General features: G+C 44.0%; 1 protein-coding gene across 2 annotated transcripts in view; it reads left to right on the forward strand.

The window, feature by feature from the left end:
• The first annotated feature begins 1900 nt into the window (after positions 1-1900).
• LOC139561299 (GRB2-associated-binding protein 1-like) overlaps positions 1901-13576 on the forward strand; it is a 58129-nt gene continuing 46453 nt past the window's right edge. For both annotated transcript variants that reach the window (XM_071378299.1, XM_071378300.1), the window contains exon 1: positions 1901-2545. In XM_071378299.1, the coding sequence (XP_071234400.1) occupies positions 2471-2545 (75 nt within the window). In that variant the 5' untranslated portion in view covers positions 1901-2470. The remainder of the gene's footprint in view (positions 2546-13576) is intronic.

Consider the following 13576-nt stretch of genomic DNA (forward strand, 5'->3'; position numbering starts at 1 on the left):
TAGTTAGTAATACAACGGCGCCCCCTGTTGGTCAACATAAAGCATGTTCTCGCTAAAAGTCCTATCAAACCAGCGTAGTAGCAGCTGATAGCTCAAATGTGGAATAGTGAAACCGGCAAACGATCCATGTTATATTTGCCTGCTCAACTCACTTAACATTTAAAGTTGTTTGTTGAACATGAGGCAACATTTGAAGTCCAATCTGGAACTTGTGGGAGGAGGACATTAACATACAGGACACAGAATGTAGTTGGGGTGGTGGGGAATTACATGTTCATTAATGAACTAACATCCGTTATTCTTGAACTCATAACCATTCCGGGAATACTTTAAAACATTTTAGATATCGCTCGTTGTGGAAACTTACCCAACGAAATCCTGGAGAGAAAAAAATTCAACATTCCCAACTTTCAGTTTGAACGGAAAGTTTAGTTGAAGCTCCGCGGAACAGACTGACAGTCCCGTGATTGTCAGTCGCCAAGCAGGTGTCGCGCGGGACAACCTTTGTAGTTTGGACCCGGTCTGTTATCAACCACACGTCATTCTTCCTCCCGACATTACTTCAGGAAATTATTGCTTCAAAGAAAGTCAGAGGGCAGAAAGGACAAGTGAGCTGAGAATAGAAAATAATAGAATATAACATAACAATAGAATAAAACAGACACTATAGAACATAACAATAGAATAGAATAGAGGAATATCAATATTAATTATGTAACCAAATACAGTAGGTTAGGCTACAAATCCCATAGCTCCACCTCTCGGGGTTCCTTGAAAGGAGGTTGGACCTAAAGACGCCCATATCGCCGAGAAGACTGGCTTAGAGCGGGAATAACACCCCAGCTGAGTTACTTTTTCCTCCCTCTCTTCCTCTCTCTCTCTTCCTCCCTCCCTCTCTCTTCCTCCCTCTCTCCCTCTTCCTCCCTCTCTCCCTCTTCCTCCCTCTCCCTCTCTCTTTCTCCCTCTCTCCCTCTTCCTCCCTCTCTCCCTCTTCCTCCCTCTCTCCCTCTTCCTCCCTCTCCCTCTCTCTTCCTCCCTCTCTCCCTCTTCCTCCCTCTTCCTCCCTCTCTCCCTCTTCCTCCCTCTCTCTTCCTCCCTCTCTCTCACACTATGTATCTGTCTTTCCTCTTTATTATTTATTTGCCTGCTTCATGTAACCTCCCAGTGGAATGAACCTTTCAGTGGTGTAGGCAGTGCGTGAGAATGACTGAGAAATCCAGAGGTGAGAATGACAGGGTTCAATTCATATCGATGCATAGCTGTCACTGCTGTGTATATATACAGTACCAGTCAAAAGTTTGTTTTCTCTCCCTCTTCCTCCCTCTCTCTCTCTTCCTCCCTCTCCCCCTCTCCCTCCCTCTCTCTTCCTCCCTCTCTTCCTCTCTCCCTCTCCCTCTCTCTTCCTCCCTCTCTCCCTCTTCCTCCCTCTCTCTCTCGCGCTATCTCTCTCTCTCAATTAAATTCAAAGTGCTTTATTGCCATGGGAAACATATGTAAACGTTGCCAAAGCAAGTGAAGTAGATAATAAACAAAAGTGAAATAAACAATATAAATGAACAGTAAACATTTCACTCACAAAAGTTCCAAAATAATAAAGACATTTCAAATGTCATATTATATCTATATCCAGTGTTGTAACGATGTGCAAATAGTTCAAGTACAAAAGGGAAAATAAATAAACATAAATATGGGTTGTATTTACAACGGTGTTTGTCCTTCACTGTTTCCCCTTTTCTTGTGGCAACAGGTCGCAAATCTTGCTGCTGTGATGGAACACTGTGGTATTTCACCCGGTAGATATGGGAGTTCATCAACATTGGATCTTGTTTTTGAATTCTTTGTGGATCTCTCTCTCACTCCTTGCTGAGCCAGAGGGAGGTGCGAGAGAACGAGTTAAACTAGAGGGAAGGTGGAAAGGAAACGTGAAACGCCTTGACAACAATCTCTTCAGTTGCATGATTAGATTGGAGAGAACGTACACTGTTAACACGATAGGTATTCTCCTCGACTACTTTTCTTTAGGGATTTACTTTGATGAGCTTACCTTGTCCCTTCCACCTTTTTCAGAGTCTGAAACCACTGAACAAGATCCTACAGGAACGTTACGGTGGTGGAAATACAAAATACAAAATACTCTTCACAGATTTCTGTGGCGAAAAGTGGATTGTTCAGTTGTTTTGAGGATATTTATGACTTCCGAGGGAAGTGAAAACATAATAATATTGGAGCATTGCACCAGACAGGCGTTGTGGTGTTTTTGACAACTACCCAACCGGACGTACGAGTTTTACTATGGCTGGAATGTCGTGACCAGAACATCGGAATCCGAAGCAACTCCAACGGAATAGTGTCTGGATCCAGTCGATCTTATTAACTCTCTATAGCCTATAGACTTATCGATCGGATCCTGCGGTTTGTTTTGAATATCGGATCAATATAAGTTATATTGCGTATCGCTGAGGAGGAGAGGATGAGTGGGGGAGCGGACGTTGTGTACGCCGGCTGGCTGAGGAAGTCACCGCCGGAGAAGAAGTTACGGCGCTATGTAAGTATTGTTATAAGCGCGTATAAAGCATTTGAATATTCATAACAGTTTACATTCTAGCATTTTTTTTATTTATTATTTAACCTTGATTTAACTAGGCAAGTCAGTTAAGAACAAATTCCTGTTTACAATGATGGCCTACCAAAAGGCAAAAGGCTTCGGGCGGGGACAGGGGCTGAGATACATTTTTTTTTAAAATAAAAATAAATAAATATATAGGATAAAACACACATCAGGACAAGAGAGACAACACAAAACTACATAAAGAGAGACCTAAGACGAAAACATAGCAAGGCAGAAACACATGACAACACAGCATGGTAGGAGCACAACATGACAACAACATGGTAGCAACACAACATGACAACAACATGGTAGCAACACAACATGGCAGCAACATGGTAGCAACACAACATGACAGCAACATGGTAGAAACACAACATGGCACAACATGGTAGCAGCACAACATGACAACAACATGGTAGCAGCACAACATGGTAGCAAAACAACATGACAACAACATGGTAGCAGCACAACATGACAACAACATGGTAGAAACACAACATGACAACAACATGGTAGCAACACAACATGACAACAACATGGTAGCAGCACAACATGACAACAACATGGTAGCAACACAACATGACAACAACATGGTAGCAGCACAACATGACAACAACATGGTAGCAACACAACATGACAACAACATGGTAGCAACACAACATGGTAGCACCACAACATGACAACAACATGGTAGCAGCACAACATGACAACAACATGGTAGCAGCACAACATGACAACAACATGGTAGCAGCACAACATGACAACAACATGGTAGCAGCACAACATGACAACAACATGGTAGCAGCACAACATGACAACAACATGGTAGCAACACAACATGGCACAACATGGTAGCAGCACAACATGACAACAACATGGTAGAAACACAACATGACAACAACATGGTAGCAACACAACACGGTAGCAGAACAACATGACAACAACATGGTAGCAACACAACATGGTAGAAACACAACATGACAACAACACGGTAGCAGAACAACATGACAACAACATGGTAGCAACACAACATGGTAGCAGCACAACATGACAACAACATGGTAGCAGGACAAAACATGGTACAAACATTATTGGGCACAGACAACAGCACAAAGGGCAAGAAGGTAGAGACAACGATACATCACACAAAGCAGCCACAACTGTTAGTAAGAGTGTCCATGATGGAGTATTTGAATGAAAAGATGGAGATTAAACTGTCCAGTGTTTGTTGCAGCTCGTTCCAGTCGAGCGACCCAGGGATGTGTGTGCTTTGGGGACCTTTAACAGAATGTGACTGGCAGAACGGGTGTTGTATGTGGAGGATGAGGGCTGCAGTAGATATATCAAATAGAGGGTTTTAATTCATCTATAGAATTAAGCACTTGGGTAAAGTAAATAGTGATAGTTAACCCAATAACCCAATAAAATTGTTGAACATTTGTGACTAAGGTAGGCCTTATTATATTTGTTTCTTCAACTCAATACTACACTGGTCTCCTGACTCCTCACACCTGGTCTCACACATGGTCTCACACCTGGTCTCCTGACTCCTCACACCTGGTCTCACACCTGGTCTCACACCTGGTCTCACACCTGGTCTCCTGACTCCTCACACCTGGTCTCACACCTGGTCTCACACCTGGTCTCCTGACTCCTCACACCTGGTCTCACACCTGGTCTCACACCTGGTCTCCTGACTCCTCACACCTGGTCTCCTCACTCCTTACACCTGGTCTCCTGACTCCTCACACCTGGTCTCCTGACTCCTTACACCTGGTCTCCTGACTCCTCACACCTGGTCTCCTCACTCCTTACACCTGGTCTCCTGTCTCCTCACACCTGGTCTCCTGCCTCCTTACACCTGGTCTCCTGACTCCTCAAACCTGGTCTCACACCTGGTCTCACACCTGGTCTCCTGACTCCTCACACCTGGTCTCACACCTGGTCTCACACCTGGTCTCCTGACTCCTCACACCTGGTCTCCTCACTCCTTACACCTGGTCTCCTGACTCCTCACACCTGGTCTCCTCACTCCTTACACCTGGTCTCCTGTCTCCTCACACCTGGTCTCCTGACTCCTTACACCTGGTCTCCTGACTCCTCACACCTGGTCTCCTGACTCCTCACACCTGGTCTCACACCTGGTCTCACACCTGGTCTCCTGACTCCTCACACCTGGTCTCACACCTGTTCTCCTGACTCCTCACACCTGGTCTCCACACTCCTTACACCTGGTCTCCTGACTCCTCACACCTTGTCTCCTGACTCCTCACACCTGGTCTCCTGACTCCTTACACCTGGTCTCCTGACTCCTCACACCTGGTCTCCTGACTCCTCACACCTGGTCTCCTGACTCCTCACACCTGGTCTCCTGACTCCTTACACCTGGTCTCCTGACTCCTTACACCTGGTCTCCTGACTCCTTACACCTGGTCTCCTGACTCCTCACACCTAGTCTCCTGACTCCTCACACCTGGTCTCCTGACTCCTTACACCTGGTCTTCTGACTCCTCACACCTGGTCTCCTGACTCTTTACACCTGGTCTCCTGACTTCTTACACCTGGTCTCACACCTGGTATCCTGACTCCTTACACCTGGTCTCCTGACTCCTTACACCTGGTCTCCTGACTCCTTACACCTGGTCTCCTGACTCCTTACACCTGGTCTCCTGACTCCTTACACCTGGTCTCACACCTGGTCTCCTGACTCCTCACACCTGGTCTCCTGACTCCTTACACCTGGTCTCTTGACTCCTTACACCTCCTTACACCTGGTCTCACACCTGGTCTCCTCACTCCTCACACCTGGTCTCCTCACTCCTTACACCTGGTCTCACACTTGGTCTCCTCACTCCTTACACCTGGTCTCACACCTGGTCTCCTGACTCCTTACACCTGGTCTCCTGACTCCTCACACCTGGTATCACACCTGGAATCCTCACTCCTCACACCTGGTCCCCTCATTCCTTACACCTGGTCTCCTGACTCCTTACACCTGGTCTCACACCTGGTCTCCTGACTCCTTACACCTGGTCTCACACCTGGAATCCTCACTCCTCACACCTGGTCCCCTCATTCCTTACACCTGGTCTCCTGACTCTTTACACCTGGTCTCACACCTGGTCTCCTGACTCCGTTCACCTGGTCTCACACCTGGAATCCTCACTCCTCTCACCTGGTCCCCTCATTCCTTACACCTGGTCTCCTGACTCCTTACACCTGGTCTCACACCTGGTCTCCTCACTCCTCACACCTGGTCTCCTGACTCCTCACACCTGGTCTCACACCTGGAATCCTCACTCCTCACACCTGGTCTCCTCACTCCTCACACCTGTTCTCCTCATTCCTCACACCTGGTCTCCTCATTCCTCACACCTGGTCTCCTCAGTCCTCACACCTGGTCTCCTCACTCCTCACACCTGGTCTCCTCACACCTGGTCTCCTGACTCCTCACACCTGGTCTCCTCACTCCTTACACCTGGTCTCCTGACTCCTCACACCTGGTCTCCTCACTCCTTACACCTGGTCTCCTGTCTCCTCACACCTGGTCTCCTGACTCCTTACACCTGGTCTCCTGACTCCTCACACCTGGTCTCCTGACTCCTTACACCTGGTCTCACACCTGGTCTCCTCATTCCTCACACCTGGTCTCCTGACTCCTTACACCATATCTCTGCATATCAGGGTCTGAGGGTCTGAGCCATATCTCTGTATAACAGGGTCTGAGCCATATCTCTGTATAACAGGGTCTGAGCCGTATCTCTATATAACAGAGTCTGAGCCGTATCTCTATATAACAGAGTCTGAGCCATATCTCTATATAACAGAGTCTGAGCCATATCTCTATATAACAGGGTCTGAGCCATATCTCTATATAACAGAGTCTGAGCCATATCTCTATATAACAGGGTCTGAGCCATATCTCTATATAACAGGGTCTGAGCCGTATCTCTATATAACAGAGTCTGAGCCTTATCTCTATATAACAGGGTCTGAGCCGTATCTCTATATAACAGAGTCTGAGCCTTATCTCTATATAACAGGGTCTGAGCCGTATCTCTATATAACAGAGTCTGAGCCATATCTCTATATAACAGAGTCTGAGCCATATCTCTATATCCGGGCCCAAACCCACCTGTCTCTCATGGCTTCGCTCGCCCCTGGATGTACCACCTGCCAGTACCTGAGCCAGAGAGTCGCTGAGCTGGAGGGGAGAGTATCTGTCTTGCGCCAGATCAAGGAGGACGAAGAACTCCTGGACTCCATGGTTATACAAACCACCTCCAAAATCGACGACGTCACCTGCCCCTGGCTCGGCACCTCCACTTCTGGGGAGCCTGTAACTGTGAAACTCCATTCGGTTCCCTTAAATGAGCCATGGCCCAGACTAGGAGCTAAACCGAAGGGCCTGGTCTGTTCCACCCCTTCTACTCCGCCTCAGGATGCCTGGATTGCTGTCCGGGGAGGAAAGCACTCCAGGAAACGGAATCCATCAAATGTTTCGGAGGTGCTACAATTGGGGAGGAGATTCAAGGTCCTGGAAGACCTGGAAGTGCATTCCAATCATACTGTACAGGGTCCCTCCGCTTCATCTCTACTGCTGCCATCTCACTCTCAGGTGGAAGTGCCCAAGCACACTCATCTGCGCTCCTTGCCTGCCACTAGGTCGTCAGTCTCAGCTGCTAGCCCCCCTCAACCTGCTAGGAGGCAGATCACCCGGGAGAGGCCCCGTCATTTACCCAATAAACCCATCTGTAGTCCTTCCGTTCTCGTGGTGGGTTCATCCATGGTCCGAAACGTTTCAATCCGGAAAGCTGAGACCTTCTGCTACCCTGGCGCTAGGATCTCTGACCTAGATTCCATGCTACCGCTACTTATTAGCAAGCACTCCGCCGCTTCAACTGTAATTGTCCATGTTGGGTCAAATGACATTAAACTCCAGCAGTCAGAGAAATTGAGAGACGATTTTAAAACATTGTTAAATACGCTGCTGGAATCTGGGAAGCAGTGTGTTGTTTCCGGTCCATTTCCATCCCCACGCTACACGGATATGGTTTTTAGTCGTATACGCCAATTACACACCTGGCTTAAGGGATACTGCTGCACGATGAGAATTCCTTTTGTGGATAACTTTGCAGCTTTTACAGACCGACCAGGTCTATTTCTTCGGGACAATTTACATCTTAACAGGTATGGCTCCAGCATCCTCTCCACCAACATGTCTCTTACTCTTGCCTCATGTAGAGCCTTTGATACCTGACGTTGTGTATTCTCGGGGGTTGACTTTTGGGATTGTACGCTCCCCTATCAGACTGTGTTCAATGCTCCTCTCCCAGTTTCATTAATTAGTTCCTCAATTGCAAATATGGAACAAACTACAGTTAACAACCCTTCTGCAATTCCTAGTTTATTGTCCAATCACCGTATTGCGAATACTACTCACATGCAGAGAGGTATTGTTAGTAGTAATCTTGTCCCCATAAAATTGAGCTCTGTCAATAGCTCGAAAATGGTTTATTGCTCATCTAGTGCAGCTTCAGGTGCTACCTTGGATACTCCATCTGATATGAATTCCCGTAGCAATGGTATTGGAATAATTCATTTGAATGCTAGAAGCCTGATCCAAAAGTTGGACTTTATTGAAATTTTGGTCTCACAATCAAATGTTGACGTTCTGATTGTATCTGAATCGTGGCTGTGTGATTCTGTGCCAGATTCAGATGTTCAGTTGATTGGATACAATATTTATAGAACTGATAGAGTTGGTAGAGGTGGTGGTATTGCGATTTATGTTAAATGCTGCTTAAATGTTTCTGTGTCCATATCAACCTCTGTCTCAAAGCAATATGAATGTCTAGTTTTAAACGTGGTACTTGGTAATAATGCTCATTTAACTCTAGCAGGGGTATATCGCCCCCCCTCAGCTCCTCCTTGTACTCTATGCAAATTATCTGATATACTGTCTAATTATGCAAACTCTGAATTACTGATTTTGGGAGATTTTAACCTGGATTGGCTCTCACCAGTATCCGATAAATTAAAAGGCATTTGTACTGAGCTAAATCTAACTCAGCTGATAACTAAACCAACCCGTCCCAACTTTAAGAACCCAGTAAAATCCACTCTACTAGACATTATTCTAACAAATACCCCCCATAAATACACAGCCAGTGGGGTTTTTGCAAATGATATCAGTGACCACTGCCCTATTGCTTGTATTAGAGATACCAGGCTGAAACACTCTGATCCCTGTATAATCTCTAAGAGAAATTATAAACATTTCTCACAGCAAGCTTTTATCCTTGACTTATATCACTCTGAGCTTTTATCCACTTGCTGCTTTCTGGACCCGGTTTTAGCCCTTGCTTTTTTCTCTTCTATTGTTACCTCTATGTCTGATAAACATGCCCCGCTTAAGAATCACAGAGTAAGAAACCGAACCAGTTCTTGGTTCTCTCCTGAATTGTCAGGTCTTTTCCTGCAAAAGAATCGGGCCTGGGCCTTGGCGAGGAAAACAGGTACTCCAGCTGATTGGCTGTTTTTTAGGCAATTGAGAAATAAATGTACTGCAGCTGTCAAAAAGGCAAAATCAAATTACTTCCTTAATGCTATGACAGATTCTGCAGGAGATCCTGCAAAATTCTGGAAAACCGTTAATTCACTGAAACGGGGGAATTCTGCTGTTTCTCTTCCTAAGCAAATTACCTCAGACTTCTGTATTCTAACTGAAAAAAATGATATTTGTGATGCTTTTAATAAGCATTTAATCTCTGCTGGTTTTTTATTTGAAAGGAAAAGTGGACTTTGTGGTACTGGCCAGTTAGTTGATTTTTCGTCTTGCTTTTCAACCGTTACTCTGAAAAATGGTAACCCTGTTTTTAGTTTCCAGAAAATAACTGAAGCAGAGGTTCTAATTGCCCTGTGTGCCATTGATACTAAGAAATCCTTAGGCGCTGACAATTTAGACCCGTACTTACTTAAGTGTGCTGCACCTATTTTTGCTGGTCCAGTAACACACATTTTTAATCTAACATTAAGCACAGGAAATATCCCTAAGGTGTGGAAAGCAGCTTTTGTTCTGCCATTACATAAGGGAGGTGACGGTAGTGATTTGGATAACTATCGACCCATCTCTAGGCTCCCTTGTCTGGTAAAGATTCTAGAATCTATAGTCAACAAACAGTTACAATCTTTTCTTTCTGCTAACAGTATTCTTAGTACCAATCAATCTGGTTTTAGATCTAAACACAGTACCACATCGGCCACTATGCTTGTTGTAAATGATATTGCAAATGCCTTAGACGATAGAAAGCACTGTGCTGCGTTGTTTGTAGATTTGTCAAAAGCTTTTGACACTGTAGACCATGCTATCCTTTTGAGTAAGCTGTCATCTATAGGACTGGGCACTGATGCCTGCCGATGGTTTTATGACTATCTTAAAGATAGAACTCAAGCCGTCATGGTCGATGGGGTCAAGTCTGACCCCTTACAGTTACTTAAAGGGGTCCCTCAGGGTTCAATAATTGGCCCACTATTGTTCTCACTTTATATAAACAACATTGGTGATGATGTCAGATATTGTAAATTCCATTTATATGCAGATGACACAGTTATGTACTCTATTGCTCCAACAGCGGACCAAGCTTTAATGCAGTTGGAGTCTGATTTTAGGATACTACAGGGGTCTCTTTTACAGCTTAAACTTGTTTTAAACGCTAAGAAAACAAATGTCATGTTTTTTTCTAGGTCTAAACTCCCAGTTAGAAACACGTTTGTAATCACTAGCTTGGATGGTACTCAAATCAATAAGGTCTCTGCATATAAATACTTAGGGGTATGGTTAGATGATAGGCTTTCTTTTAAAAAACATGTTACTGAATTGGGAAAAAAGCTCAAATTCAAGATAGGATTCCTTTACAGAAACAGGGCTTGTCTGTCCTCTGTAAATAGGAAAAAAATTGTGCAGGCTACTTTTATGTCCGTTTTAGATTATGGTGATATTATCTATATGCATGCATCGGCAAACACATTAAAACCACTGGATGCTATTTACCATTGTGCACTCAGGTTTATCACGGGTGATAGTTACAGAACTCATCACTGTATCCTATATCAACATGTGGGTTGGGTCTCTCTATCTGTGAGGCGAGAGCAACATGCTCTCTTGTTTATTTATAAAGCACTTCTTTTAAAACTACCTCCATATATATCATCATTAATTTCCACAAGATGTACTAATTTTAAAACCAGATCACAGATGTGGATTACATTAGAGACTCCTGCGGTCTCCACAGAGTTGGGTAGGACTGCCTTCAGTTCCTTTGCACCTTATTTATGGAACAAACTGCAGATCCAACTTAAGTTAGACACTCTGGTGTCCCTTGCCCATTTTAAAATGTTTATGGAGGATCAATATGATGTTGTCTGTGATTGTTTCTGTTGAATTGTGTATGTTTTGAAATGTTCTTGTCTGTATGTCTAAAACTGTGCATGTCAACATGTTTACACAGGGCACAGCCGTAAAAGAGATCTAGGTCTCAGTCTGTTTTCCCTGTTAAAATAAAGATTTAAAAAAAATATATATATAACAGAGTCTGAGCCATATCTCTATATAACAGGGTCTGAGCCATATCTCTATATAACAGGGTCTGAGCCGTATCTCTATATAACAGAGTCTGAGCCATATCTCTATATAACAGGGTCTGAGCCATATCTCTATATAACAGGGTCTGAGCCATATCTCTATATAACAGGGTCTGAGCCATATCTCTATATAACAGAGTCTGAGCCATATCTCTATATAACAGGGTCTGAGTCATATCTCTATATAACAGGGTCTGAGCCATATCTCTATATAACAGAGTCTGAGCCATATCTCTATATAACAGGGTCTGAGCCATATCTCTATATAACAGAGTCTGAGCCATATCTCTATATAACAGGGTCTGAGTCATATCTCTATATAACAGGGTCTGAGTGATGCAGTATTCACTGGTAAAGCAGTTAGCTTCATCTATTATATTGGTGACCACAGTAGCAGTAGATTCTAGTGTTTCACTCTCAACCCTGAATGACTGGAATATCTCTGTTTGTGTGATGGCACACTGCTCTCCCTCTCAAGTTGTATAGCTCTCCCTCTCTGTCTCTCTCTCCCTCTCTCTCTAACTCTCCCTCTGTCTCTCTCTCCTCCCCCCTCTCTCTGTATCTCTCTCTCTCTGTCTCTCTCTCTCTCTCTGTCTCTGTCTCTGTCTGTCTGTCTCTCTCTCTCTCCCTCTCCCTCTCAAGTTGTATAGCTCTCTCTCTCTGTCTCTCTCTCTCTCTCTCTCATTTCAATTCAATTCAATTCAAGGGGCTTTATTGGCATGGGAAACATGTGTTAACATTGCCAAAGCAAGTGAGGTAGATAATATACAAAAGTGAAATAAACAATACAAATTAACAGTAAACATTACACATACAGAAGTTTCAAAACAAAATAAATAAATAAAATAAATCTCTCTCTATCTGTCTCTCTCTCTCAAGTTGTATAGCTCTCTCTCTCTCTCAATTCAATTCAATTCAATTCAAGGGGCTTTATTGGCATGGGAAACATGTGTTAACATTGCCAAAGCAAGTGAGGTAGATATTATACAAAAGTGAAATAAACAATACAAATTAACAGTAAACATTACACATACAGACGTTTCAAAACAATAAAGACATTACAAATGTTATATTATATATATACAGTGTTGTAACAATGTACAAATGGTTAAAGCACACAAGTTAAAATAAATAAGCATAAATATGGGTTGTATTTACAATGGTGTTTGTTCTTCACTGGTTGCCCTTTTCTTGTGGCAACAGGTCACAAATCTTGCTGCTGTGATGGCACACTGTGGAATTTCTCCCAGTAGATATGGGAGTTTATCAAAATTGGATTTGTTTTCAAATTCTTTGTGGATCTGTGTAATCTGAGGGAAATATGTCTCTCTAATATGGTCATACATTGGGCAGGAGGTTAGGAAGTGCAGCTCAGTTTCCACCTCATTTTGTGGGCAGTGTGCACATAGCCTGTCTTCTCTTGAGAGCCATGTCTGCCTACGGCGGCCTTTCTCAATAGCAAGGCTATGCTCACTGAGTCTGTACATAGTCAAAGCTTTCCTTAAGTTTGGGTCAGTCACAGTGGTCAGGTATTCTGCCACTGTGTACTCTCTGTTTAGGGCCAAATAGCATTCTAGTTTGCTCTGTTTTTTTGTTAATTCTTTCCAATGTGTCAAGTAATTATCTTTTTGTTTTCTCATGATTTGGTTGGGTCTAATTGTGCTGTTGTCCTGGGGCTCTGTGGGGTGTGTTTGTGTTTGTGAACAGAGCCCTAGGACCAGCTTGCTTAGGGGACTCTTCTCCAGGTTCATCTCTCTGTAGGTGATGGCTTTGTTATGGAAGGTTTGGGAATCGCTTCCTTTTAGGTGGTTGTAGAATTTAACGGCTCTTTTCTGGATTTTGATAATTAGTGGGTATCGGCCTAATTCTGCTCTGCATGCATTATTTGGTGTTCTACGTTGTACACTGAGGATATTTTTGCAGAATTCTGCATGCAGAGTCTCAATTTGGTGTTTGTCCCATTTTGTGAAATCTTGGTTGGTGAGCGGACCCCAGACCTCACAACCATAAAGGGCAATGGGCTCTATGACTGATTCAAGTATTTTTAGCCAGATCCTAATTGGTATGTTGAAATTTATGTTCCTTTTGATGGCATAGAATGCCCTTCTTGCCTTGTCTCTCAGATCGTTCACAGCTTTGTGGAAGTTACCTGTGGTGCTGATGTTTAGGCCGAGGTATGTATAGTTTTTTTGTGTGCTCTAGGGCAACGGTGTCTAGATGGAATTTGTGGTCCTGGCGACTGGACCTTTTTTGGAACACCATTATTTTGGTCTTACTGAGATTTACTGTCAGGGCCCAGGTCTGACAGAATCTGTGCAGAAG

The sequence above is a fragment of the Salvelinus alpinus genome, chromosome 31 (assembly GCF_045679555.1).
Source record: "Salvelinus alpinus chromosome 31, SLU_Salpinus.1, whole genome shotgun sequence".
Lineage (NCBI taxonomy): Eukaryota > Metazoa > Chordata > Actinopteri > Salmoniformes > Salmonidae > Salvelinus > Salvelinus alpinus.